The 26,902-nt window shown below is 39.4% G+C and overlaps 1 protein-coding gene across 4 annotated transcripts in view; it reads left to right on the top strand.

Moving 5' to 3' along the window:
- LOC136877569 (serine-rich adhesin for platelets) overlaps nucleotides 1-26,902 on the top strand; it is a 467,126-nt gene that overhangs the window by 298,106 nt on the left and 142,118 nt on the right. For all 4 annotated transcript variants that reach the window (XM_067151717.2, XM_067151719.2, XM_067151715.2 and 1 more), the window contains one exon: nucleotides 30-93. In XM_067151717.2, coding sequence (XP_067007818.2) covers nucleotides 30-93 — 64 coding nt within the window. The remainder of the gene's footprint in view (nucleotides 1-29; nucleotides 94-26,902) is intronic.

Here is a 26,902-nt window from a genome sequence, read left to right as displayed (position 1 = left end):
TTCATCGAATGCTCTCTCTTCAATTTCAGACAGCAGTCCTGAGTCAGAAAGACAGCAGCCTTGGGATCGTCTCTCAGCTGAAGAGAGATTATCGTAAGTATCCCCTTCTCCTACAGCCTGCTGGTATACTTTTGACATGCTTATCATTTTTGTTTTTAACACCTTCCCTATTGTTCTATTGATGGCAGGGTTGCGTTTTTTTTTTTTTTTTTCATTGCAAATATTGTGGTTCGAGTTGTGGGTTACTGTAGCTGCATCCTAGTTCGTGAACCATGGGCAACAGATGAGTGGCCTAGTAAGTGGTCCTGAGATTCAGGATACTACTTGCTAGGGAATGGAAGTGAGGATCTTGTACATATTCGGAGTCATGGCCCTCCTTGTGCTTAGATGGCTAGGACTATACAGTCCACCAGTGGTCCCTAACCAGTCGAAGGAGAGATCCTCTCTGGCACTATGTTTAAGTAGGGTAGCATCCTACATCACATAATTTACCGACCTCAAAACATTTTAAAGCAAACCTCGGACCTATGGGAGTACAGAGTTCCAATTCTATTTGACAGGCAAGGTTCTTCTGGAAACAACTTGGCTAAAAAAGCAAATGAAGTTGAATTCCATGGAATATGGGGCATATAGAAGAGAGAAAGTAGAACTGGCTGAGTCAGCAAGGGGGGATGCATCTGGAAATGTTAGGAGTTAGTGGTGTTCGTGTAAAGGGAGATAATTAGGAAGAAATAGGAGATTATAAAGTATTCTCAACAGTTGTTAAAAGACCTTGGAATGGTTAACTAATTTCTTCAAATTTTGTGTCCATTCTGAGATGATCCCCCAGAACTGGCTTAAGGCAAATACCAGGTAAGACACCAGATGGCCCCAAGAACTTCAGGTCTGTCTCTCTCCTTAGTCACCTTTTTAAACTATTTGAACGCCTTACTCTGAGTAGAATGACTGAAGCTGATTAATCAATAAACGGGCTTCAGACCAGAACGATCGTGCACAGACCAAGTGCTGAACCTTATTCAGTACATTCACGTTAGATTTCAGAATGGCCTTGTAACTGGTGTTGTTTTCATCAACCTGACAGCTGCTTATGATACTATCAACCACCGACTTCTCATATACAAGTTGTTATTTGACAGGCTCATACACAAGCCTTTAAAAATGACAGAAGACTTCAAACTTACAAAATTCATTCAACTCGTGTTACTGAACAGAAGATTGAAAGTACAACTTCAAGGTTAAAAAGAAAAAAGTCTGGAGGAAGCAGAAAAAGGTCTCCTATAGGGGAGTGTCTTTGCACCAATTCTCTTCAATACAGTGAAACCTCGTTAGTACGTTCCTCATTAACACGTTTTCCTGCTTAGCATGTCGTAAATTTGAAGTCTCGATGCCCATCGTATTAAATCTATATAAAAAATACCTCACTTAACACGTCACACTTATTTGCCTTTACTGCTTAGTATGATCATATATTCCCCAGACCTGAAAATGATTTTGTCATCCCTTGTGTACAGAATGTGATTTTCAACAGATATAAGAGCCCTCGCCAGGGGTTGGTCAGAGAAAGTTGCGCGATAGAGGAAATGATCTTGAATTCTCGAACACCGAATATATTGCACCTTGAGGGGCAAGCTGTTAGCTTCAGTCAAGTTGAGTTTTGCATCATTGATTGGCAGCAAAGACTTCACACTAGAACAAGACAGGACAGTGCTGAGTTAAAGCACAGTAATAGATTTCACTGTGTCTAGAGAGGCTGAAGTCAGTTTTCACTTGTTTTTTTCTTTGTTTTTTCAAAGCTGTCATGTTGACATACATGGCTTATGGCTGGGAGTCATCCAAAATTATGTGTCACGGAAGTTACCACCACAAAAATGTGTAAAGGAAGTATAACTCTAGCAACCGCCGCTGGTGGATGGTCATGACTGAGAGACATATGTATGATCATTTGATTTTCTGAAAGGGAACCAGGTGTTTATTTTTTGTTCCATGTTCTTTGTTCTATGGAAAGGTCTTTGTTGTAAGTGAGATTTTTTAATAACTCAGTGCACTTGATTGTGCTACTAGCCTATTTCACATTCCAATCAGAAGTTAGAAATTTATTTATTCAAAATCATTCTTTCCAACTTCGGAAACTTTTCTTCGCACACTTGTTTTCTTTTTCCGTTTCTATTTTGCTTGTACACATTTTCAATTTTGTCTCGGTTGCCCACAATAGTGTTCAAAGTAGAAGTTTAATGTTCGCGCCAACTCTACACGCTTAGGAGCTGGATTTCTATCTACTTCTTGAAGGATTTAAATTTTTTCTTCATTAGTGAGGGGTTTTACAACCCTTTCTTATCCATAGCTAGGCTTTCACAAGACAGATACCGTATGCACCACGCTACTGAACTTCTCACAATTATCCTAGTAGTCCATAAGTAGGCTGTCACGCGACAAATATACTCAACACAATAAATTGAAGGTAATTCCAATAATTGTTCTTGTGATAAGATGATTTAAATCAGTGTGGTACGACTGAAGTTAAAATAAGTCTATAGTGCAGCAATAGCAGATCTTCGACAGGTCATTTGTGGGTGCCGTTAAGTAATAAGGCTTCCATATACTGTAGGCCTCTCCCATTAAAAAGTTATGTAAAGATGCAGGCAATGGTAAAGCGGTGTACCATTCATACAAAAATACAAACTGCTAGTTTGACAGGTGAATCTGTCCGAACTAATGCCGAGTACTGCCGAAGTTTTGTGTTCAAGATGGCGGCCGAAGGCGCTTAATCACGTATGGCGAGTATAACCGTGTGAGAAATTCATGCTTGAACAAAGTGACCAGAAAACATTATTTAATTACCAACTGGTCAGAAACGTAAGGCTTCAACTAACAATTCAGTATACAATTGTTTTAGGAAGAAAATGATCTGCTATAATATGTAGGTACTGTAGCTACTTCTATGAGCCAAAGGGCAAAAGAATGTCATATCTGTTCTTCCGTATTTTTCACATCTTTTAATAATCTCTTGTTACTTTAACAGGCTCCAGTAGAGAATTATTGACATTTGTTCTCTCGACTTTTTCACACTTTTTAGTGATCTCCTTTATCTCTTGAAACACTGCACACATAATTTAACATGTACTAATATGTAAAATGATACCATCTCCCTGTTAAATAGTTTTTAATGGGATATATGATAATTTTTTTTTTTCCCCCCGCCGTCCCCTGCAGAAAGGTACTAACGAGGTTTCACTGTATTTACACTAATGATCAAGTTATTGGGCTGAATACCAGGCATTTCCTGTTTGCTGGTGATCTTGGTAATGGAGCTCAGTCCAGGACATTTTGGGAAGAAGAATCAAGGCTGCAGAACTGGCTCAGTGAATTGTTCCTGTGTTACAGGGACAACTGCGTTAAACTGAATACTAGGAAAACACAAGTTACACTCTTTCATCTATGTAATCGTGCTGCTAATCACAAACTTAACATCAGTTGGGAATAGGGTTACCAGATGTCCGTTATTTACCAGGACATGCCCTTCTTTTTAGCGTCTGTCCTGGCGTCCGTATTTATTTTTTAATTATTTGCTGATCGTCTGTATTTTAGTCTAATAATGTTAAAATGAACTTTTTCCAACTGGAAACCTATTTTCGTAAACTTAGACTCGCTTATTCCATAACCTTTGACTTCAGCTGTAGCTTGAACTTTTTAAATTCCTGTAGTCTTTGACTAGTATATTATCGCTGGTCGAAGTCGATAGTCGAAGTTGGCGATAGCATGTGGAAACGGAAGCTAAAGACAAATAATTTTCATCCATATTGCTGCTTAGTTGTGCCACAATCCTTGTGATCTACTCTACAATGTCTGTTGTGATCTGTTGGTAAGTTACGTTAAATATATCATGGGGAAAAGAAAGTGTAAGTTAACTGCTCAATTGGAGAAAAGATATAAATGCTTCAAAAAGGGCCGCACCGACGAAGAAGCCGTGTGTCTAATGTGTAAACCAGGAACGTACGTTTCTGTGGCTAATTGTGGAGCTATGGATTTAGAAAGACACATTACAACGGGCAAACATAAAGCCAATGTTCAAAGTGCATCAACTTCAACTTCAAATAATGTGTTGACATTTTACAAAAAGAACACATCACTAAACGAAAATGCGATTGCTGCAGAGGGAGTTCTTGTGTACCACAATGCTGTTCATCATGGGAGCTACAAAACGATGGATTGTATGTCTAAGCTTCCATCTAAATTATTTCCTGATTCCGAAATAGGGAAAAATATTCACTGTGCTCGTACAAAGTCTGAGGCCATTATCATAATGTACTTGGACCTCACTGTGTAGAAAGTGCCATTAAACAAGTCAAAGACGTATCATACATTGGTGTTTATACCGATGGCAGCAATCATATAAGTACATGTTAGGAAACTTGTTTAGAAGGGTTACAGGCACGTACATTCAGGGAAACGGGGTGGCCTAGGGAGCGGTGTGAAGCGAACAAGGAACTGGAAATCGAGTAGGGATGACATAAAAATGTTAGTGCTCAACTGTAGAAGCATTGTAAACAAAGGAATCGAATTAAGTAATTTAATAGATATATACTTACCAGATATTGTAATAGTTGATTCATGGCTGAGAAGTGATGTAATGGATGCAGAAATATTCTCACGGAACTGGAGTGTGTATCGTAGATATAGGCAACTTCATGTCTTTGGAGTATACAGACCGGGAAAGGGTAGTGCTGATGCTGATTCAGAATTATTTTATAAGATGATCAGCTATGTTGGAAATAATATGGAAAGGAATGTGATAGTAGCAGGTGATGTCAATTTACCAAATGTCAGTTGGGAAGGTAATGCGAACGACAGGAAGCATGAACAATAAATGGCAAATAAGTTAATATGGGAAGGGCAGCTGATTCAGAAAGTGATGGAACCAACTAGAGGGACGAATATTTTGGATGTGGTGCTGATAAAACCAGATGAGCTCTATAGAGAAACTGAAGTAATAGATGGTATTAGTGATCACAAAACTGTTTTTGTCGAAGTTAAAAGTAAATGTGAAAGAAAGGAAGGTATTAAAATTAGGACTATTAGGCAGTACCGTATGGCTGACAAAACAGGCATGAAAGAGTTTTTAAAAAGTAACTATGATTGCTGAAAAATGGCAAATAAAAATGTAAACAGACTCTGGGATGGGTTTAAAGCAATTGTTGAGGAATGTGAAGATAGATTTGTACCTTTAAAGGTGGTAAGGAATGGTAAAGATCCACTATATTATAACAGAGAAGTAAAGAGATTAAGAAGGAGGTGCAGGTTGGAATGAAATAGAGGTAGAAATGGTTGTGGAAGTAAGGAGAAATTGAAGGAACTTACTAGGAAATTGAATCTAGCAAAGAAGTCAGCTAAGGATAACATGATGACAAGCATAATTGGTGGTCATACAAATTTTAGTGAAAAATGGAAGGGTATGTATAGGTATTTTAAGGCAGAAACAGGTTCAAAGGACATACCAGAAATCATTAATGAACAAGGGGAGTGTGTATGCGAGAATCTTCAAAAGGCAGAAGTATTCAGTCAGCAGTATGTAAAGATTGTTGGTTACAAGGATAATGTCCAGATAGGGGAGGTGAGTAATACTAAATAAGTATTACAATTTACCTATGATGCCAATGACATTTACAGTAAAATACAAAAGTTGAAAACTAGAAAAGCATCTGGAATTGATAAGATTTCTGGAGATATACTAAAGGCAATGGGTTGGGATATAGTACCATATCTGAAATACGTATTTGATTATTGTTTGGTTGAAGGAGCTATACCAAATGAATGGAGAGTTGCTATAGTAGCCCGTGTGTATAAAGGAAAGGGTGATAGACATAAAGCTGAAAATTACAGGCCAGTCAGTTTGACATGCATTGTATGTAAGCTTTGGGAAAGCATTCTTTCTGATTATATTAGACATGTTTGCAAAATTAATAACTGGTTTGACAGAAGGCAGTTTGGATTTAGAAAAGGTTATTCGACTGAAGCTCAGCTTGTAGGATTTCAGCAAGATATAGCAGGTATCCTGGATTCAGGAGGCCAAATGGACTGTATTGCAATTGACCTATCTAAGGCATTTGATAGGGTAGATCATTGAAGACTACTGGCCAAAATTAGTGCTATTGGACTAGAAAAAAGAGTGACTGAATGGATGGCTATATTTCTAGAAAATAGAACTCAGAGAATTAGAGTAGGCGAAGCTTTATCTGACCCTGTAATAATTAAGAGGGGAATTCCTCAAGGCAGTATTATTGGACCTTTATATTTTCTTATATATATATCAATGATATGTGTAAAGAAGTGGAATCAGAGATAAGGTTGTTTGCAGATGATGTTATTCTGTACAGAGTAATAAATAAGTTACAAGATTGTGAGCGGCTGCAGGGTGACCTCGATAGGGTTATGAGATGGACAGTGGGCAGTGGTATGATGATAAACGGGGTTAAAAGTCAGGTTGTGAGTTTCACAAATAGGAAAAGTCCTCTCAGTTTTAATTACTGCATTGATGGGGTGAAAGTTCCCATTGGGGATCATTGTAAGTACCTAGGTGTTAATATAAGAAAAGACCTTCATGGGGTAATCACATAAATATGATTATTAATAAAGGGTACAGATCTCTGTACATGGTTATGAGGGTATTTAGGGATTGTAGTAAGGATGTAAAGGAGTGGGCATATAAGTCTCTGGTAAGACCCCAACTAGAGTATGGTTCCATTGTATGGACCCTCACCAGGATTACTTGATTCAAGAACTGGAAAAAATCGAAAGAAAAGCAGCTCGTTTTATTCTGGGTGATTTCCGACAAAAGAGTAGCGTTACAAATATGTTGCAAAGTTTGGGCTGGGAAGATTTGGGAGAAAGGAGACGAGCTGCTCGATTAAGTGGTATGTTACAAGTAATAAATCTAATTGTAGACCGTATTGGATATTTTTGGCTGATGATGCTTACTACTGTTAAGCGAAACATGTCCCATCTTACAACGCCTGTTGTAATGTTTATTTCCTAAATATAGGAAAGATAAGATAAACTATTATTCTTGTTTTAATGTTCATAAGTGGTATGTTCCGAGCTGTCAGTGGAGAGATGGCGTGGGAGGACATCAGTAGACGAATAAGTTTGAGTGGTGTCTTTAAAAGTAGGAAAGATCACAATATGAAGATAAAGTTGGAATTCAAGAGGACAAATTGAGGCAAGTATTCTTTTATAGGAAGGGGGGTTAGGGATTGGAATAACTTACCAAGGGAAATGTTCAATAATTTTCCAATCTCTTTGTGATCATTTAAGAAAAAGCTAGGAAAACAACAGATAGGGAATCTGTCACCCGGGCGACTGCCCTAAATGCAGATCAGTAGTGATTGATTGATAATCATGAGTATATAAAACTGTTTCCTGTGCTCCTGTATTATTTCGACTGCAGGAATGGAGGGCTGCAAGCAAAGTTACTTTACCTGCACAGTGTTAGTAATGAAAAAGTTGCAACAATCTCTTCAGTGGTGTTAGATGTCCTGCAATAAAATGGAATTTCGGAGAAGTGCATTGCTTTTGGAGGAGGTAACTGCAATACGAATTTTTGGTGGCCTGAAAAGAAGAGGAGATAATAATGTATTTTCTAACCCCAAATCTCAGCTTAATGAAACCTTGATTGGAGTAGGCTGCCCAGCACACATGTTGCAAAATTGTGTTCAACTTGGAGTTGATTTATTGTCTATTGACGTTGAAAGCATTGTGTTAAAAGTGCCCAACTACTTTTCTACATTCACCATAAGAAATGAAGAGCTAAAAAATTTTTGTGAATTTGTTGATGTGAATTACAAATCCCTATTGAAGCATACAAAGACTCGTTGATTGTCACTTTTTCCAGCTGTTGAAAGGATGCTTTAATTATATCCAGTACTTTGGTCTTATTTTCTGTCTGTGGATAACCTGCCAACAATTTTGAACAAGTTTTTCACCAATAAGTTAAGTGAAATGTATTTAATATTTAATATTTTGTCGTCGTGAAGGTCAGAGCTGGGAATATCAACTATGCATGTTAACAGGGTCGAGCTGTGGAACACATCCAGCAACTGTACAAACTACAGCCCTGGCACTTTCTTTCTCTAGCTGAGTATGCTTGTCCTGTGTGGATAAACTCTGTCCATTCCAAGAAAGTGAATATTGCTTTGAACATGTGCTGTGCCGTTTCTGGGTGCCTGAAACTAAAGTCAAAAAGCTGTACCACACTTGTGGCATAGCTCTACCTTCAATCCGATGGCAAGTAGCAGTTGAAACTGAGAAACAAAAGGAGGACAACAGCGTAAAACAGTGTATCAGATCATGGAGGAGTTTCATAAATAACATCAGCCACACAAAGTACTCTTAGGAATAATTACTGGCAGCAACAGTCCACACTATTTTATTGGAATCGACTAACTCCAGCACAAACTCCAAAATCTTGGCCTGACTGGATGTCTCCTTATAGGATAAGAACTGTAATGCCTAGAACCAAGGCTGCACTCAAAAGATGGGGTTATACACAGAATGTCAACTGCGACTGTGGTGCAATTCAAGATCCTGAGCATCTATTTCACTGTCCAAACTGCGCTGTGGAAATCCAAGACTTCATTACAGTCAGTGATCAAGCTATTGTGGCTGCTTCATACCAGAGTTCTTTCAACATTTGAGGATAATTGGATATAATCAGTATCGTCAGGAGTTAAAAAGGGAAGGGCATGGGGTAGGACTGTTCATCAGGAATACTTTTACATGCAACATAGTTTCTGTAAGGCATGTAAACAAGTGAATCATGTGGACAGATTTAGCTGTTGGAGGAAGTAGGACGAGAATTGTCTCAATCTACTCGTCATGTGAGGGTGCAGATGAGGATGAATTGGAGAAGTTTATGAAGCACTGAGTGACATCGTAGTCTAGGTCAGCAGCAAGGATAGGATAATGATAATGGGCGATTTGAATGTGAGAGTTGGAAATAGAACTGAAGGATATGAAAAGGTGGTAATCAGTATGGGGAAGAATTGGAAGGTAATAGGAATGGGAAGCATTTTTTGGACTTCTGTGCTAGTATGGGATTAGCAGTTCAAATACATTCTTCAAACATAAGGCTACTCACTGCTACACATGGGAGGGTAGTAGTATGAAATCCATAATAGATAAGGGGTGCAGAATTGTTCTCTGTATTGAGGAGCCAGCTCAAACATTCAGGAGCCAGCAAGGATCCCAACAATCTGATACCTATAAATAATAGAGTTGCACTACTTAGAGTTGACCTCACTATTATTTTTTCTAATGTAAACATTTAAACCGCCCAGAAATTAAAGAGTATAGTAGGACTATTATCGTAGTTGTCAGTGGTAGTGATAGCTTTATTTTACAAAATTCAAAATATTTTGAACTTAGACTTGGTAGGCCTATCTTACAGAATGATATATTTCTTGGTTGGTCATTTGTGACCATGGATGTGCCTTGCAGTCTTGCTAATAAAAAATATTTTAAAAACACAGGCCCACAGCCCCTGCAGGTTCAAATTCCTTTATTCCAAGTCCATTCATATTAGGCTACACATCATCAAATCACCCAAAATATTTGTTTCCAATAATGAACTGAATCTGTCTATTATAGCGTTCATCTGACTGTATCCTTGCTAACATGATGCTGAAGAGACTGGAAGAACACACACAATAGATAGTAGCTGCCCCATTGTAGGAAATCCATCACTGCTTCCCATCTCCAACTGTTCAGTTTTTTTCCTCTTCCAAAAAATGTGCACTCGCTCCACTCATTTTGTATACATAATGTAGTTCCCACCATTTTCACATTTTGCAAGTTGTTCCTTGAAATGTTCTGCCAACATTGAGAACTCACCCACACCATAATTTTTCAGATCAGTTCCAGTCAGTACTGCAAACGTATCACAAGGTTGTGCACTTCTCAACAGTTCCTCTGGCCAAAATCTCTCCAAATCAGTTTTTCTTTCTGCAAATTGACAGCAGAACTAGCAGTTGGCCTAGCTCCCTTGAGCTCTGGCTCTTGGAAAACTTCACCAGTGGAGGTGTTTGTAACAGATTTACTTTCATTTTGGCCTGGTGTATTTTTAAGTAATTTAAGTGGTGCTACTGTACGTTTTGCATGTAGTTCAGTAGTGCTGAGAATTAGCTGTTCCCTCCAATAAATAAATAAATAAATAAATAAATAAATAAATAAATAAATAAATAAATCCAGAGAAGAATGCATCATGCAAACAAATTGAAAGTCAGTGAGTTTTCTGGTAGACCTTATACCACAGGAGCTGCATTATCTTACAGAAAAATGATCTAATTCATGCTTGGTCATTTGTGACCATGGGTGTGCCTTGCAGTCTGGACAATAAAAATGGAAACACTGGTCCACAGCCCCTGCAGCATCAGATTCCTTTATTGCAGGTCCATTCACATCACACATTTTCCAAGTGCACAGTGACACATTTCCAATCAGTCACTAGAGCTGATAAACAGCCAACCATGCTAGCTACCTCAAAATCAAAATCTCTTTATTTGCAAATGAGGTGTCTACCTCGGTGGCAAATGATACACTAAAATACATTATTGTCAAGCACTAAATATTAAATTAACAAGAGAAGAAAATTTTCCTATAATACAATATTATACAATTTACGCTAACAATGTTTTCTATTAAACACACAGCTCATCCTTAATAAATTTATATTGTTTACAAAATTCTACTTATAATATCTCCTGTACTACTTACAAATATAGTCAACTGATATACAGTATGTGGAATTACTTCAAATGATACTATACAACTGGTATAAGATTAATATTTACATTGCATTTATTTATTTACTTTTTTTTTTTTTTTTTTACCCGTTCTGGATCCTAAGTAGCATAACGACCTGCTGCGTCTTAACCAGAGCCCCTTTCGCTACCACTTTTCAGAGTTCCTGAAGGGCCTTCACAGCTACCGTAGCGGTCCCAGGGCCCTCGAAGTCCCCACTGTACTTCACCCCTACAGGCAGTCCCCTACTTTGCCTGTCCAAACTCCTTAGACCAGGGGATGGAATTAATTTATTCACACACATTTTTTAAATTTTATTTACAATAAGCTGCACTGGTCGAATGCCCTCTAACACTTCATTTATTTTCTCTGTTGCTATTTATTCTCTTCTTGAATATCTGTACAGATTTTGGAAAAGGATCAAACACTACCCCTGGTAAACTGTTCCACTCCTTCACACCCTTCCCAAAGAATGAAAATTTACCCCAATCGCTTCTGCTAAAATTCCTTCTAATTTTATATTTGTGGTCAGTCCTGCCGATATAATTATTTTCCAACTGAAGCCTCTCACGGATATCTCCCCATGCTTCTTCTGTATAGGCTCTATATAATCCTATAAATCTAGTTTTCTCCCTTCTCTTACTTAAAGTTTCCCACCCAAGTTCCTTTAACATTTCTGATACACTACTCTTTCTCCTGAAATCCCCTGTTACAAATCTTGCTGCTTTCCTCTGCACACTATCTATTTCTTTTATTAGGTATTCTTGGTGAGTATCCCAAACACTGTTTGCATATTCCAATAATGGACGAACCAAGTAACTTTTTTCTTTTAATTCTTTATCGCATCCTTTAAGTAGCCTCATTATGACATGTAACGATCTGTATGCTTTCCCAACAATGTCATCAATATGACCCTTCCAGTGCAAATTACTTTCAAATCTCACACCTAAGTATTTGCACTTGCCAACTTTTGGGATAACTACCTCATCCAAAGTATATTCAAATTCAGTTTTAAAGCTCCTGTTTGTAAAAGTTGTAACAGTTGATTTGCCTCCATTAACCTTCATTATTTTCTTCAACCCATTGTTGGATACTTTCAAGGTCCCTTTGTAATTTTGAACAATCCTCAATGTTGTTTATTTCCCTATGAACAATTATGTCATCTGCATACAATCTTATTTTTGATGTTATATTGTTCCCTAAATCATTTGCGTATATTAAGAAAAGTAACGGACCGATTATACTACCCTGTGCAATTCCCTTCCAAACTTTCTCTTCCTGAGATACATTATTTCCTACTTTGACTTTCTGAACCCTTGAATTTAGAAATGTTTTTATCCAACGTGTAACCCTTATGTCCAGTCCTATTCCCTCCAATTTCTTTAATAATATTCCATGTTCCACTCTATCAAAGGCTTTGGAAAGATCTTTGGCTATGCAATCTAACTGACCTCCTGAATCCAATTGATCTGATATGTCCTGCTGAAATCCCACCAGTTGTGCCTCACAAGAAAATTTCTTTCTAAATCCATACTGGCTCCTCATGAACCAATTTTTATCATCACATATCCCTCTGATGTGCTTTGATATTAAACTCTCCAGTATTTTACAAACTATACTGGTCAGGCTGATTGGTCTGTAGTTCTCTGGTTTCCTTTTATCACCCTTTCCTTTATAAATTGGTATTATTATAGATTCCTTCCATTCCTTTGGTATTACACTATTATTTATGACATAGTCAAAGAGAAATTTTAAATAAGGCACTATGTACCACCCCATTGTCTTTAATACCTCCCCAGTAATTTGATCACTTCCTGCTGCTTTTCCTTGCTGAAGCAGTTGGATTTCTCTGAAAATATCTTCATTTGTGAATGAGAAGCTTCTTGTTTCCCTCTGACTCTCTCCCTCTCTATCTTCTGTTTCGGTTTCCAACTCTTGACAATCATCTACTGAATCTCTAAATTCCCTACTAAATAGGTTTGCTTTCTCAGTATCTGTTAAATAGTGTTCACCCCCTTCTCCCACCATTGTAGGAATTTGGATTCCTTTTCCTTTTTGATTCCTGATATATGAATACAGCTTTTTCCATTTCCCTTTGTGGTCATTACCCTCTTGAAGTATGCCATTTATATAATTCTCTTTTGCTTCCTTTTTCACTCTATTCAGTTCCCTCATTAGCTGTTTTGTAGTTTCTCTACTCTCCCTACCCTCTTTGATTTTCCTGTTTACTATTCTACATTTTCTTTTTAATTTTCTTATTTCCCTTGTATAATAAACAGGGTCTGAGGTCATTTTACCCTTCTTAACAGGTACAAATCTCTTCTCTCCTTCCCACATGATTCCTTTAAATTTAGCCCAAAGTGTATCCACGTTACTCCCTTCACTTATCCAACAACTGAATTGTGATTTAAGGTAAGTCCCAAATTCATCAACTTTAGTTTTTCTGTACATTTTCTTGTCTTGTGTAACCCTCTTATTAATCCTTTTTGGTACAAGTCCTACATCCATTATTACAGCCTTATGGTCTCCTATTCCTTCAATTACCTCAGTTTTATCAACAATTTCCCATGGTTTAACCAAGAATACATCTAGTAAGTTATTGAGACGAGTCGGTTCTTGTACTACTTGTGTAAATCCTCCCTCCCAAATTAACTTATTTGCCATTTTCTGTTCATGGGCTTCACTTGCAGCTCCATTCCATTCAACTTCTGGCAAATTTAGATCTTCCCCAATTATTACCATATCATTATTATTGTTTTTATGAGTATAATCTATTATTTTCTCAAAGATTTCCATGTCTCTTTCCTCTCTTCCAGGCCTGTATGTTCCTATAATTCCCACCTCCTTCATATTATCACAAACTAATTTTATCCCTAATATTTCATCCCTTTCATCGGTAAACCATTCATGTGAACAGTAAGTTTCCTTCACCAGAATAAACACCCCCCCTCTCCCTTTTTATCTCCTCGGTCTCTACGATAGACTGTGTACCCTTCTGGAAATACTTCTCTATTACCCACCCCTTCTCTCAACCACGATTCCACTCCTATCACCACATCAGTCTCATAAGATTCCATCAATGTACCGAATTTTAATTGTTTATTTACTACACTTTGACAGTTTACCAAGAGCAATCTCAGACCCCCTTCCTCCCTAGAACTTGACTGTTGCAATTGGGTAACTTGAAATTCCTTACTATCCTGAGTTTCTTTTTCTAGTTGACTGAGCCAGCTTGAAGTACAGCTGGCTCTTTCTACTAGTTTTCCTGGTCAGTATTATAATTCAAGGGAGTTGCCTGTTTTACAGTACATATCTTAAGATTAATAAAATCTAGAACAATATTTGCTATCTTTCGTTTACCTGAATTGTTTAGATGGAGGCCATGTTTTGTATAACAGTGTCTCTCAAAACTGCTGCATTCAATAACCTGAGTATTCCGAAAATGTTTACAAATTTTAACAATATCTGTATTGACCTTGTCCACTTCAATGTTCACACACGAGTCTCTACTCAAATCATGCCTGTGGGGCACGTTCACTACAAAGACGTTAGTGTGGGCTAGCTTCCCTAGTGTACCTCGGTGGCCTATCTTACACTTACAAATACTGAAATTTCTGAACTCATCTCAAGGCTTTCAGCAACCATTTTCAGTTTTCATAGCCTCTTGGATGATGATGGTGATGATGATTATTTTTAAAGGGGCTTAATAGATAGGTGTTAGGTAGAAGCTGCAACGAAATGACACGATAATTAACCCTTAATCGGGCGCGTAGCGGTCTAAACGACCGACCTCTAAAAGTTTTCGTCAGGAAATCCGTCTGAAGGTCAGCTCTATGTCCCCCCCTCCTCCAGACTACCTCCCCCAAGGGATCATCTGGCCACCTGATAGGGTAGCCCCTCGTCAGACACCCTGTAGACAGAAAGGTAGATGTTCGAGTCAGTTTGCGGTCTTTTACACCGATGCGCCCGTTAGTGTAACTTGTGTCTTGGTCATTGTGACCAGTGCGCGCCCGGCTGTGTTTAACTAGATTCGTTTAGTTTCGTGTCCATATACATCTCAATATGGATCCTGTTGAAGAGGAAAGGATCCGATTATTGATAGAGAGTGTTGAAAAGGAAGAAAGTGAAAGAATAACTGCATTTGTGAAAGACAGAGACAAAGCAGTAGGATGCCTATTGGAAGAAGTTGATGAGGTAGCAGAAGATACTTCCAGACAGCAGCTACAAAGTGATGATGAAGGTGAAACGGACAATCTTCAGGTTACTGACCATGATACAAATAGTGAGCTATCTGGTGATGATGGATGCGGTGCTGGTGTTTCTGAAGTGAATTTGACAGGCAAGGACGGTAAGACATAACGGCATGCGCACCCAACATTCGCAAGGACTGGTCGTGGACCAGGTCATAATGTTGTAACATGTCTTACAGGGCCTAAAGGTTTAGCCAGGAATGTTAAAACTCCAATTGAAACCTGGGAGCTATTTTTTCCAGACGATATTGTACAAAAGATTGTCGACTATACCAATATTTGGTTAAAACAATGACAATAATTCTTCAGTGTGTTCACATAAAGAAAATAGTGCAAAACTGAACTTGAATATGAACTCAAATATACGTAAAATATTGTATACTTCTCTCATATACATGTTTTTCACAAAGGTTGTAGTTATGCTGTAAGATTAGAAGTTTTTATCATTTGAAATACAAATATTTCTGAAAAAAATGGTGTTTTAATTTATGATTACTTATGCCAGAAATATTACAGTGACAATGGATGAAGGGGAGGATAAATATATATCTAGTTCAAACAGCTTCCATTTTACAAACCAGAAAAAATAAATAGAACGGAAAGTAATTTTTCAAAGCTTTCAAAATTTATTTGTAAATCAACTCAGTTTTCAACAAGTTTTTATTTTTCTAATGCGATCATTGAGTACGTAAAATGTTTTGAATATTATCTAAATAATAGTAAACTTACTTGCAACAGTATTAAACTTCAATATTTTTATCAGATTCCAAGGCCGTACAATAAATTATGAAAATAATCGCTGCGGTCTAAAAGACCGAGAGTGTTCGTCAGAAGAGCGCGCCCGATTGAGGGTTAAAACTTCAAAATGTATCCACTGACTAGAATCCAAATCGAATGATGAAAAAATGACCATGAATCCAAAACAGTCAGTGGGTCCAATTCACAATTCCTTATTTTCAGAGATGATGCTTGTTGTTCAAATGGGTCCAAAATCCAGGTCACTGCCCCTCATAATAGTAATCACTGGTAAACAGAACTGTGGCGATCCTCCTGTAGTGGTACCAATCACAGGAACGTAGACTCATGGTGTTTCTTGCATCGTGGTACTAATCACAGGTAATGTAGACCACCCATGGTATGTCACACACAATGGGACTACTCACAGGTAACACAAACCCATGGTGTTTCGCATGTAAGAGTACTAGTGATAAAAATCATTGTTATCCGTATTGAAGATACTGAATGTAGGATGCTAAAAGGTTTGTTTTTTCCACCTATTCAATACATATAAATTTTATAAATTAGGAATTTATTATTGATTCCACTTGAGACATGTTTCGCCCTTCATTGAGGGGATCATCAGTCAAAATATCACCTCAAGGTAAAAAAATCAGGTACCTGGTTAGTAGTTGACATGTACAAATTAATACATATTATTAATACACATACAAAAATTAAGTATGGGAAATAGTTGTACAATAGTTGGAAGACTGCTGATAATTTGTAGAGTACCGAGCTCGATAGCTGCAGTCGTTTAAGTGCGGCCAGTATCCAGTATTCGGAAGATAGTAGGTTTGAACCCCACTGTCGGCAGCCCTGAAAATGGTTTTCCGTGGTTTCCCATTTTCACACCAGGCAAATGCTGGGGCTGTACCTTAAGGCCACGGCCGCTTCCTTCCCACTCCTAGCCCTTTCCTATCCCATCGTCGCCATAAGACCTATCTGTGTCGGTGCGACGTAAAACAACTAGCAAAAAAAAAAAAAAAAAAAAAAAAATTGTAGAGTGACTTCAGCAATGATTCAAGTTCATCAACATAGTCCACATTACATTACATTACATTATATTACAGAAAAGTCCTACCGATACAATACAAGTTGTATTTAACAAGCCCATTAAGTTGACAGTACAGACCAAGTATGAAGTTTATAATTGGTAATAGTCCACATTGTTTACAGAATGTAAATTAGTGTGTTAACTAAAGCCTGTGTTTTATGCAGTGCACAGCAACAGTATGTTTGACCGTTTATCTACTGTTATGAATGAATCCATTTTGTGTACCAGGTAGAGAAGCAGCACCATCTGTTCCAATGTCAGCTACCTTTCACCGATAACTATTCTTAAATGTCAAGTTTTCCAAGTCCCATTTCAAGTCCATCCATGTACCCAGCTTCACTTCCACTTTCTGAAGGTGTGAGTAATAGGAAAATTTCTTTCATTTTGAATTTCCTTATGAATCTTACACAGAGAATTAGTTCTTTTAGATTGATGGGTAGGAGAAGGAAAAAGTATGAAAAAAACAGAAAAAGAGTTTTTTTGGGGGGGGGCTGAAACTTAAGCGCCAGTAGCAAAAACGCAGTCTCCGTCGCGACCAGGTACATGGGATTTCTGTACACCTGTAATAGACTACATAATCAGCTTTCAGTTCAGGAAATCTGTTAGGATTGTGTGGGTGTTCTGGGAATTTTTTTACTATACACACCACTGTTTGATAAGTAGTGAACTAAATATCTCTAGGCCTAGGATAGAGAAAGTTAAATTTGTCTGCTGACGAATAAGGGTAAAAATCTCCAGGATGAGGAAATTAGACAGTTGATTAGTGAAAAATTCCAAACAAGACAGTAAGCAGGTTCAGGATCTAGAAAGAGAATGGATGGCATACAGGGATACTGTAGTAGGAACAGCAAGGCAATACCTAGGATAAACTGTGTGTAAAGATTGGAAAAAGTTAAAATCTTTGTGGAATGATGAAGTGAGAGCAGCTTGTAAACTTAAAAAGAAGGTGTATCGGAATGGCTCCAAGCAAGGACTGATTCAGGTAGGGAATTGCACATAGATGAGTGAAATAGAGGGAAACAACTACAGTAGAATTCCGCTGTAACGAACACCAGTATAACGAAATTTTCAGAATAACGAATAATTTTTTGGTCCCTTCCTTTTTCCCTATTTGTTGTATGTTAAAATATTTCATTTTAACGAATTTCGTAGTTTCAGTTTAACGAATTAAAATTGAGCTCTTTTCATTACCAGCTTGACCATATTTTCTCAAATTAAAACCAAAATTCATCCTGTTTTATGACCAACATTTTTCTTGTTACATTATTTCGTTATTCAGACGATATGATCGCCATTTTCCATACATGCACCGTACGCGATCGAGAAGGCGCATTTTGTGTAACCAATACGCTTCACCCAGTTCTCACATATGGAACTTATTTGGGAAAGACTAACGGTGTCCGACCTTCGAACTATTGAAAATGTAAAGGCCCGATTTCGGAAACGAATACTGGGCATCTCCATGATGTCACCATCACGACTTCCGTATGAATTATCCAAAGAAACTTTTTTACGGGAAGATTTGAAAATAAGAATGCAGCTTTCACATACGCAGCGAGTAGTAGTTCTCCAAGAGAGAAAGAGAAAACAAGCAGAAATCAGCCTGGATTTTTATTCAGCTGATGCTATGATTGACCGCAGATGGACCGGTCCAAATAATGACGTGAGAAGTGCTTTGAATAGGCTGGCGGTACATGAGTTTCACCCAACGACATGAAAGATATAGACTGCTATCTGCCGACCATCTTTGAATCACTTTGAACTTCTGACAGCCATGACACTTGTAGGCAAAACAAACGACAAGTGTCATGGCAGAGTGACGGCAACGACATTAAAGATATATAGACTGCTAAACATACTCGTTACAGCGCCCCTGTCTGAAGCTCAGTGAACTACGACCGCCATGACAGTTGTAGGCAAGAGAACTGGACACTTTGAGACTGGCCAAGCCGCGTGTCACTTTAGCCTCAGTCGTATTATCAGTTCATGAGTAGATGTGGTTATTTTTGTTGCAAAAATCAAGTCCTATTTAAAAATAGCGAGTCCAGACGTTTTGAAGACACTGTTGACATTAATAATTAAAAGACTTTTAATGAAATAAGCCCACAAAATCTGGCGGCCGTTTGGTTGGAAGAAGATGAACAGTAGTATGTTGTAAAAATACGAGATTTTATTTTTCAAGATGCTCACGTCGTGCGCAGCATTTAACTGCACCAATAGCCATCAGAAAGGGATTAACGTTACATTTCACAAGTATGTAGGCCTATGAACAATTAGGTATTTGCGAATTATTTCAGTATAGGCCTAAACACAACTCCATATCCCATAGGCCATTCTAATCATGACACATTTTTTTCCTTCAAGGTTTCCTTTGAACAATACACCTTTGTTAAAGAAATGGTTGATTGCAGTAAGGAGAGACCATTGGGAGCCAACCAATTCAAGAAGATTATATTCAGATCACTTTATACCTTCAGATTTCAGGTAAAAATTATTATTAGCCTACAGCAATATAAACTCTTATTAGGGGAAAGATGCTTAGCTCCTCCAATATGTGGAGCCTAACATGTAAAGTAGATAAATTAAATCTAGAAGTTAAACTCTTCATTTATGAATTAATGAATTTAACTTTAAGCTCCTGCTGTAACTGCTAGGTCTTTCACAGGATTAAAGTCAGTGATAATGAGGTGAATGCCTTAATGGTGAAACAGTTTACCTATTACTTATCAGACACTTATCAAAAAGGGGCAGGGGAAAATCTCTGATAAAATCCTGAACCTGGTAACTAGGTTTGACAGCAGCTTTAACCTAAGCAGGCATTTTAGCAACTGAGCCACCACAGTGGCCACTTCAGTTATGATCAGAGAAACCAGTAAACTGAGATTCCAACAGGGATAGAACTGAAGTGCCATAGCATTTTTCTTTCATTACTGCTCTAACTGGCATCAAAGATTAGTAAAATACAGCATATAAACAATATTAATTCAAATCTATTTATGTTTTTCAGGTATGCTAATGACAGAAAATACCTGAAGGATAATGCTGTACCCTCAAAGTTTGACTTCCCTTCACATCTAAGGAAACTAATCAGTGGTAAAGCAGGACTATGTTGTTCCTCCTATAGTAGTACTAATCACAGGTAACGTAGGCTCATGGTACTATCATGGGCACTAAATTTCATATTGTCCGACTCGTTGGCTGAATGGTCAGCGTACTGGCCTTCGGTTCAGAGGGTCCCGGGTTCGATTCCCGGAAGGGTCGGGAATTTTAACCATCATTGGTTAATTTCTCTGGCACGGGGACTGGGTTTATGTGTTGTCTTCATCATCATTTCATCCTCATCACGACGCGCAGGTCGCCTACGGGAGCAGTAATGAAAGAAAAATGCTATGGCACTTCAGTTCTATCCCTGTTGGAATCTCAGTTTACTGGTTTCTCTGATCATAACTGAAGTGGCCACTGTGGTGGCTCAGTTGCTAAAATGCCTGCTTAGGTTAAAGCTGCTGTCAAACCTAGTTACCAGGTTCAGGATTTTATCAGAGATTTTCCCCTGCCCCTTTTTGATAAGTGTCTGATAAGTAATAGGTAAACTGTTTCACCATTAAGGCATTCACCTCATTATCACTGACTTTAATCCTGTGAAAGACCTAGCAGTTACAGCAGGAGCTTAAAGTTAAATTCATTAATTCATAAATGAAGAGTTTAACTTCTAGATTTAATTTATCTACTTTACATGTTAGGCTCCACATATTGGAGGAGCTAAGCATCTTTCCCCTAATAAGAGTTTATATTGCTGTAGGCTAATAATAATTTTTACCTGAAATCTGAAGGTATAAAGTGATCTGAATATAATCTTCTTGAATTGGTTGGCTCCCAATGGTCTCTCCTTACTGCAATCAACCATTTCTTTAACAAAGGTGTATTGTTCAAAGGAAACCTTGAAGGAAAAAAATGTGTCATGATTAGAATGGCCTATGGGATATGGAGTTGTGTTTAGGCCTATACTGAAATAATTCGCAAATACCTAATTGTTCATAGGCCTACATACTTGTGAAATGTAACGTTAATCCCTTTCTGATGGCTATTGGTGCAGTTAAATGCTGCGCACGACGTGAGCATCTTGAAAAATAAAATCTTGTATTTTTACAACATACTACTGTTCATCTTCTTCCAACCAAACGGCCGCCAGATTTTGTGGGCTTATTTCATTAAAAGTCTTTTAATTATTAATGTCAACAGTGTCTTCAAAACGTCTGGACTCGCTATTTTTAAATAAGACTTGATTTTTGCAACAAAAATAACCACATCTACTCATGAACTGATAATACGACTGAGGCTAAAGTGACACGCGGCTTGGCCAGTCTCAAAGTGTCCAGTTCTCTTGCCTACAACTGTCATGGCGGTCGTAGTTCACTGAGCTTCAGACAGGGGCGCTGTAACGAGTATGTTTAGCAGTCTATATATCTTTAATGTCGTTGGTTTCACCATAGTCTATGCCGGCGATCAGACTTTCATGAACCGTCCCTACATTGTGTGATAAACATTGCGATCGCTATCATTTCAGCAAGTGCAACAAGAGAACAAAATCTTCACTAGAATATGCTAAAGATTAATGTATTTTTTCTTTTAATGCACATTTGTACGCTATTAAATAAATAAATATGCTTCGCCCGTCATCCAATGTAAGACGTCACTCTATTAGCTGAGTAGGAGCGCCAAGTTTGCAATCCACCAATGAACGCTACGCTTTGCGCAACCAATAGGCTTGGCCCATCAACCAATGTAAGACGTCACACTATTGGCTGAGTAGGATCGCGATGTTTGTAATCCACCAATGAACGCGACGGATGCATTGCATGTTTCTTCTTCGTATTTAATTCGCAAAGCCTATTCAAAGCACTTCTCACATTCTCTTTAACTTCTCATGTCATTATTTGGACCGGTCCAGCTGCGGTCAATCAGATGAATAAAAATCCAGGCTGATTTCTGCTTGTTTTCTCTTTCCCTCTTGGAGAACTACTTCTTCTTGCTGTTAAGGTTATATCATTAAACCTGCAAAGTTCGTGTGCATTTCGTTAAATAAATAAGTACCGTACATATCATCGCAAATGGATAAGCAGAAGCGACAGCAGTTTTCGTTGAGTGAAAAACGTAAAATACTTGCGGAAGTAGAGAAAGGCGGAAAGAAAGGAGATGTAGCGAAGAAGTATGGCATTAGCCCGTCAACACTTTCTACGTTTTTAAAACAGAAAAGTAAGATAGAGGAAAACATTGATGCTGATGCCCTAGGTCCACAGCGTAAGAAGATCAGGACAGCCGACTACAAGGAGGTGGACCAAGCCGTCTGTACGTGGTTTGTCGAAATGCGGAGTAAAAACATTCCAATAAATGGCCCACTGTTATGTGAGCGTGCGCGATCTTTCGCACGTTCGCTTGGGTCACCTGAGTTTATGGGTAGTGCTGGTTGGCTTCATAGGTTCCGGGAAAGATATGGCATATCCCACAAAATTATAAATGGTGAAGCTAACGATGCCCCGAAAGAAGTTGCGTCTTCATGGCGGCTGGAGACTCTAAAGGATGCCTTGAAAGAATATTCGACGGCAGACATTTATAATGCAGACGAAACTGCTTTATTTTATAAACTAATGCCGAACAAAACCCTTGATTTTAAGGGAAATAAGTGTTTTGGGGGCAAACGGCTCTTTTGTGCACCAATTCCAATTGGGAAATTTGGGAAGCCAAGGTGCTTCAAGGGGGTGCCTCGCCATTTGGAGCATGTAAAAGTTTTATTTTTGCCTCCAAATACAACTTCAATTCTGCTGCCGCTGGATCAGGGTATAATTCATGCAGTAAAGCGGCATTACCGAGCTCGTGTAGTCCGTCGAATGCTGTGCAACGTTGCCACGAATAGAGCCATTAACATCAATATATTGGAAGCAATGCAGATGTTTAATGCTGCATGGAAATCCCTGAATGCAGACATCATCACAAACTGCTTTTTAAAAGCTGGAGTGGTTTTTACAGAAGACGTCGCAGAAAGTGAAGTGTTGGATGATGTGGAAACCGAGGAGAATTGGAAGCGTTTGTGTACAACATTGGATGTGCCATCTACAGTAAATCTTACCGACTACATCAATGTAGATAGTGATGTAATAGTCCACAAAGAAATCACAAATGAGAAAATTGTGGAGGACATTATGAATGATAGAGATCCATGCGATGAAGAGGAAGACAACCCCCAAAATGATTTGTGATCGACAGAGCTTGACTCTTCAGCAGGCAACGAACATGGCACGTAGCCTTCAAGATTTTCTCGTGTCACGAAGTGATGTGCCAGAATCTGAATTCATGTGCAGTGGTTGGTGACTATTTGGAACAAGCTTTTGTGTCTGGATCTGTTCAGAAGAAAATCACAGACTTTTTCAAAAAATGATGTTCTGGAAGAGTGTGTGTAGACTTGCTGGTACAATGTAAAAATAGATTTTCTGAAAACATCTGTCAGTACTGTAACTCTTATTATTATAATGGTATTTTGAAGTTATATAGATCCTGCAGCTGATATAACAGGGCAGATGACCTCGTAGTTCCGCCCCTAAAAACAACCATAACTAATGGAGATAATACTAGGTGAGTTCTTACGAATTGACTTATTTCAGTATAACAAAATTTCAGTATAACAAATTAATTTCAGAGGTCCCCAAAATTTTGTTATACTGGTATTTTACTGTAATTGTTGAATCCAAGAAGAAGTCGACCCCCTGCGGATGGGGGACGCACATGTAGAATACACCCGCGGTATCCCCTGCCTGTCGCAAGAGCCGACGTAGGCGCGCACATGGATTGCGGTTTGGTATAATGTGTTGGATCTCCTGTGGATGGGAGAGGCTGAATACATTCACAGGTAATCTCTGTCTGTCGTAGAGGGCGACTAAAAGGGTCATGTGGCCATGGTCCCCTCTTTATTATTTAACTTATTGTTTTCTTTTAGGGTTAGTTGTAGACCATTTCAAAAAAATTTTATGTGCGTGCTGCTCGGAGATGGGCCTCTTACGTGTGCGGTTACGCCTGAAAACCCGTGTTGGTATCCACCCAGGAAGCGGCGAGTGGGACCGCCATATACATTTGCAGTAGTATCCACCTGACAACACAGGACCCGCACAGCCGAATGCCAGAAGGACTTTTTTTTTTTTTGGTTCTGTATATTTAGTGCTCTGTACACGCTATAGGGTACATGCTATTGCGGGTGACTGGAGGAAGGGAGTCGTAGTGCTCATTGCCTCAGTCATGCCGTATTAGGCATTGTCCAACATCGGACCCCGGGCAGTACCAGCTATGACCAGGTGGGTATATCTTGGCAGCTTGGTTTGGCTACAGAGACCCGTGATCGGAGTGCGTGGCGTTTGGGGAGGATAATTTCGGGCATGGCTTCGAAACGCAGTCGCCCATCCCAAGGTGGTCCCCCACCGAAGTCTTAAACTTTTGCTTCCCTGAGAGGTTCAACTCCCTGGGAACATGTGCAACATGAAGGAATGGGATCCAGCTACCCTAGATTTCTGGTTGCTACCAGAACCGATGGACATGATTTTAAGCTGGTAAAATTAATCCTATTGAAGGCATCTACGGCAAATTTAGGATCTCAAGAAAATGCGCAACAGTAGTTTGCTTTTGAAGATTCGCACAGCACTGCAAGCTGATCATTTGCTAAGTGCAACCACTTTGGCGAAATCCCCATCAAAGTGGAGGAACACAAATCTTTGAATCTGGTTCGCGGAGTCATCTTTCACCGCATCCTTATTTTGAACACTGAAGAAGAGTTGATGGAAGACGTGAAGAACCGTGGCTTGACACGTCCGGCACATTACGCGCAAGGTCAACGGTGAAGACATTGCCACTGGTGCCTTTATTGTCTCTTTCAAGTTGTCAATGTTAGCAGAGAAAGTCAAGGTAACAACTTGTCGTTGCGATGTGAGGCTGTACATCCCGCCTCCTGTGCGATGCTATCAATGCCAGAGATTCGGACATATGGTATCTCGTTGTTCAAATCAGTCTGTGTATGGTACATGTGGAAGAGCAGCTCACTGCGTGGATGAGTGCACAACTCCCTACAAGTGCACTAACTGCTCTGGTCTTAATTCTCCTCGGGGTCGGAACTGTCCGACGTACCTGAGTGAGAAGAAGATCCAGGAGATCAAGTCCCTGGATGGTCTTTCCTACCAGGAAGCACGCCGTAAGTTTAATTCCATGAATTCACCTGCTCGTACACTCGACTACAGCATGATAGCTCAGTCTCTCCCAGTTTTGTCTTTCACGACATCGTTACCCATGATGATCGCTGCGCCCAAGGCGACTGTTGCTCCTCAGAGCAACATCGCAAAGAGTAAAAGCTCGAGGGGGGTGGGGGCTATCTCACCTTCGACCAACCAGAAGTCTGTGCCAGCTGGCAGTTCTAAGCCGGCACAGCAAGGGGGGAAGGCTAAGTCCCGCCCACTAAGAGGTCGGCGGGAGCCATGCCCTAGCCGGCGAAGGCGGCATCGTCGACCAGGGCTGGGAAATCATCTCCCAGCCCACCTAAACTAGAAAAGAAGGCGGCGAAGAAGAACGCCTTTACCGGGCGCTCCCGCACTTCCCCTACAAAAGGGAAATCATGCCCTCCATCTGGAGGGTATGAGTCTGTGCCAGCAGGTAGTCCTTCTCCAAAACCTGCACGATCCCCTCGTAGGGGAACTTCCCGCCCCTGAAAAGCGTCGAACTTCTGGGCATCAACCCCGCCGTCTGTTGATGACAGGATGGACGTCGCGCTGCAATCTACATCTACAGATGTTGATAGTGTTTAGGTTCACGTGCATCTTGTTGCTCATAACCTAACACTCCTTTTATAGTACACACTATGGCACTATTACAGTGGAATTGTAACGGTTATGACAGGCAACTTGCTGAGCTGTGTCAGCTCATTAGTGAGTACGTGGCGAGTATAGTCTGTATTCAGGAGACAAACTTCAGACCAGGTCATCATACGGTCTTGAGAAATTTAGGACTCTACTCAACAGAACGATATTATGCTCACTGGACGTCTAGTGGCGTGGGTATTTTTGTTCGTTCTGATACCTATAGCGAAGAGGTTCCTCTCAGGACCCCACTGGAAGCAGTTGTGGTGCGGGTACCGCTGCCTGTCATAGCAACAGTGTGTAACGTTTATTTTCCACCAGGCCAGGTTCTTAACATAAATAATGTCACTGATCTTATAGATCAGATTCCATGTCCCTTCCTCTTGTTGAGCAATTTTAATGCCCATCACCCCATATGGGGCTCTGAGACGCCTTGCACCTGGGGAAGAGAGTTGGAAACATGAGTAACAGAGCTGGATTTATGTATTTTGAACACAGGGGAACCAACTCACTTTATTGTACATTACGGCATATTATCGCATACACGTAAGTCTATGCCGCCGAACGTTGGTTCTGCTGTTCCGGTGGAATACACACAATGATCTGTGTGACAGTGACCATTTTCCCATCATCCTTACTTTGTTGAAACAAAAATCTGTCGAGACTCCTCCTCGATGGATTCTTAAACATGCTGATTGGCCAAAGTACACATCACTAGGTGTCTTTAATGACGATACCAGCTGGACCGTCGGCGAGGAAATAACTTATATCAGCCAAGTTATTCTTGCTGCTGCTGAGGAGTCCATTCCCTCCTTCTCAGGGACTCCTCGCCGAAAACTCATTCCTTGGTGGAACGCCAAAATTGCAGCAGCTATCAAATATCGCCATCAGGTGCATAAACATTACCGTAGGCAAACTAATGTGGTCAATTTGGTAACATTTAAAAAACTCCGCGCTAAGGCACGAGTTCTTTTTCACCAAAGTAAGAAAGTTTCGTGGGAGAGATATGTGTCATCTATGACGTCACGTACTCCATCATCTCAAGTGTGGACTAAACTTCGATGTATTTCGGGTACCCAAGGATAATCTTCTGTACTGGTAATTTCCATTGCAGGCAGTGTCGTCACTAAACCACTCTCGAT

This window comes from Anabrus simplex, chromosome 7, assembly GCF_040414725.1.
Source record: "Anabrus simplex isolate iqAnaSimp1 chromosome 7, ASM4041472v1, whole genome shotgun sequence".
NCBI classification, from domain to species: Eukaryota; Metazoa; Arthropoda; class Insecta; order Orthoptera; family Tettigoniidae; genus Anabrus; species Anabrus simplex.
Note: the sequence above shows the minus strand (reverse complement) of the source record. Positions and strands in the feature narration are given on the sequence as shown.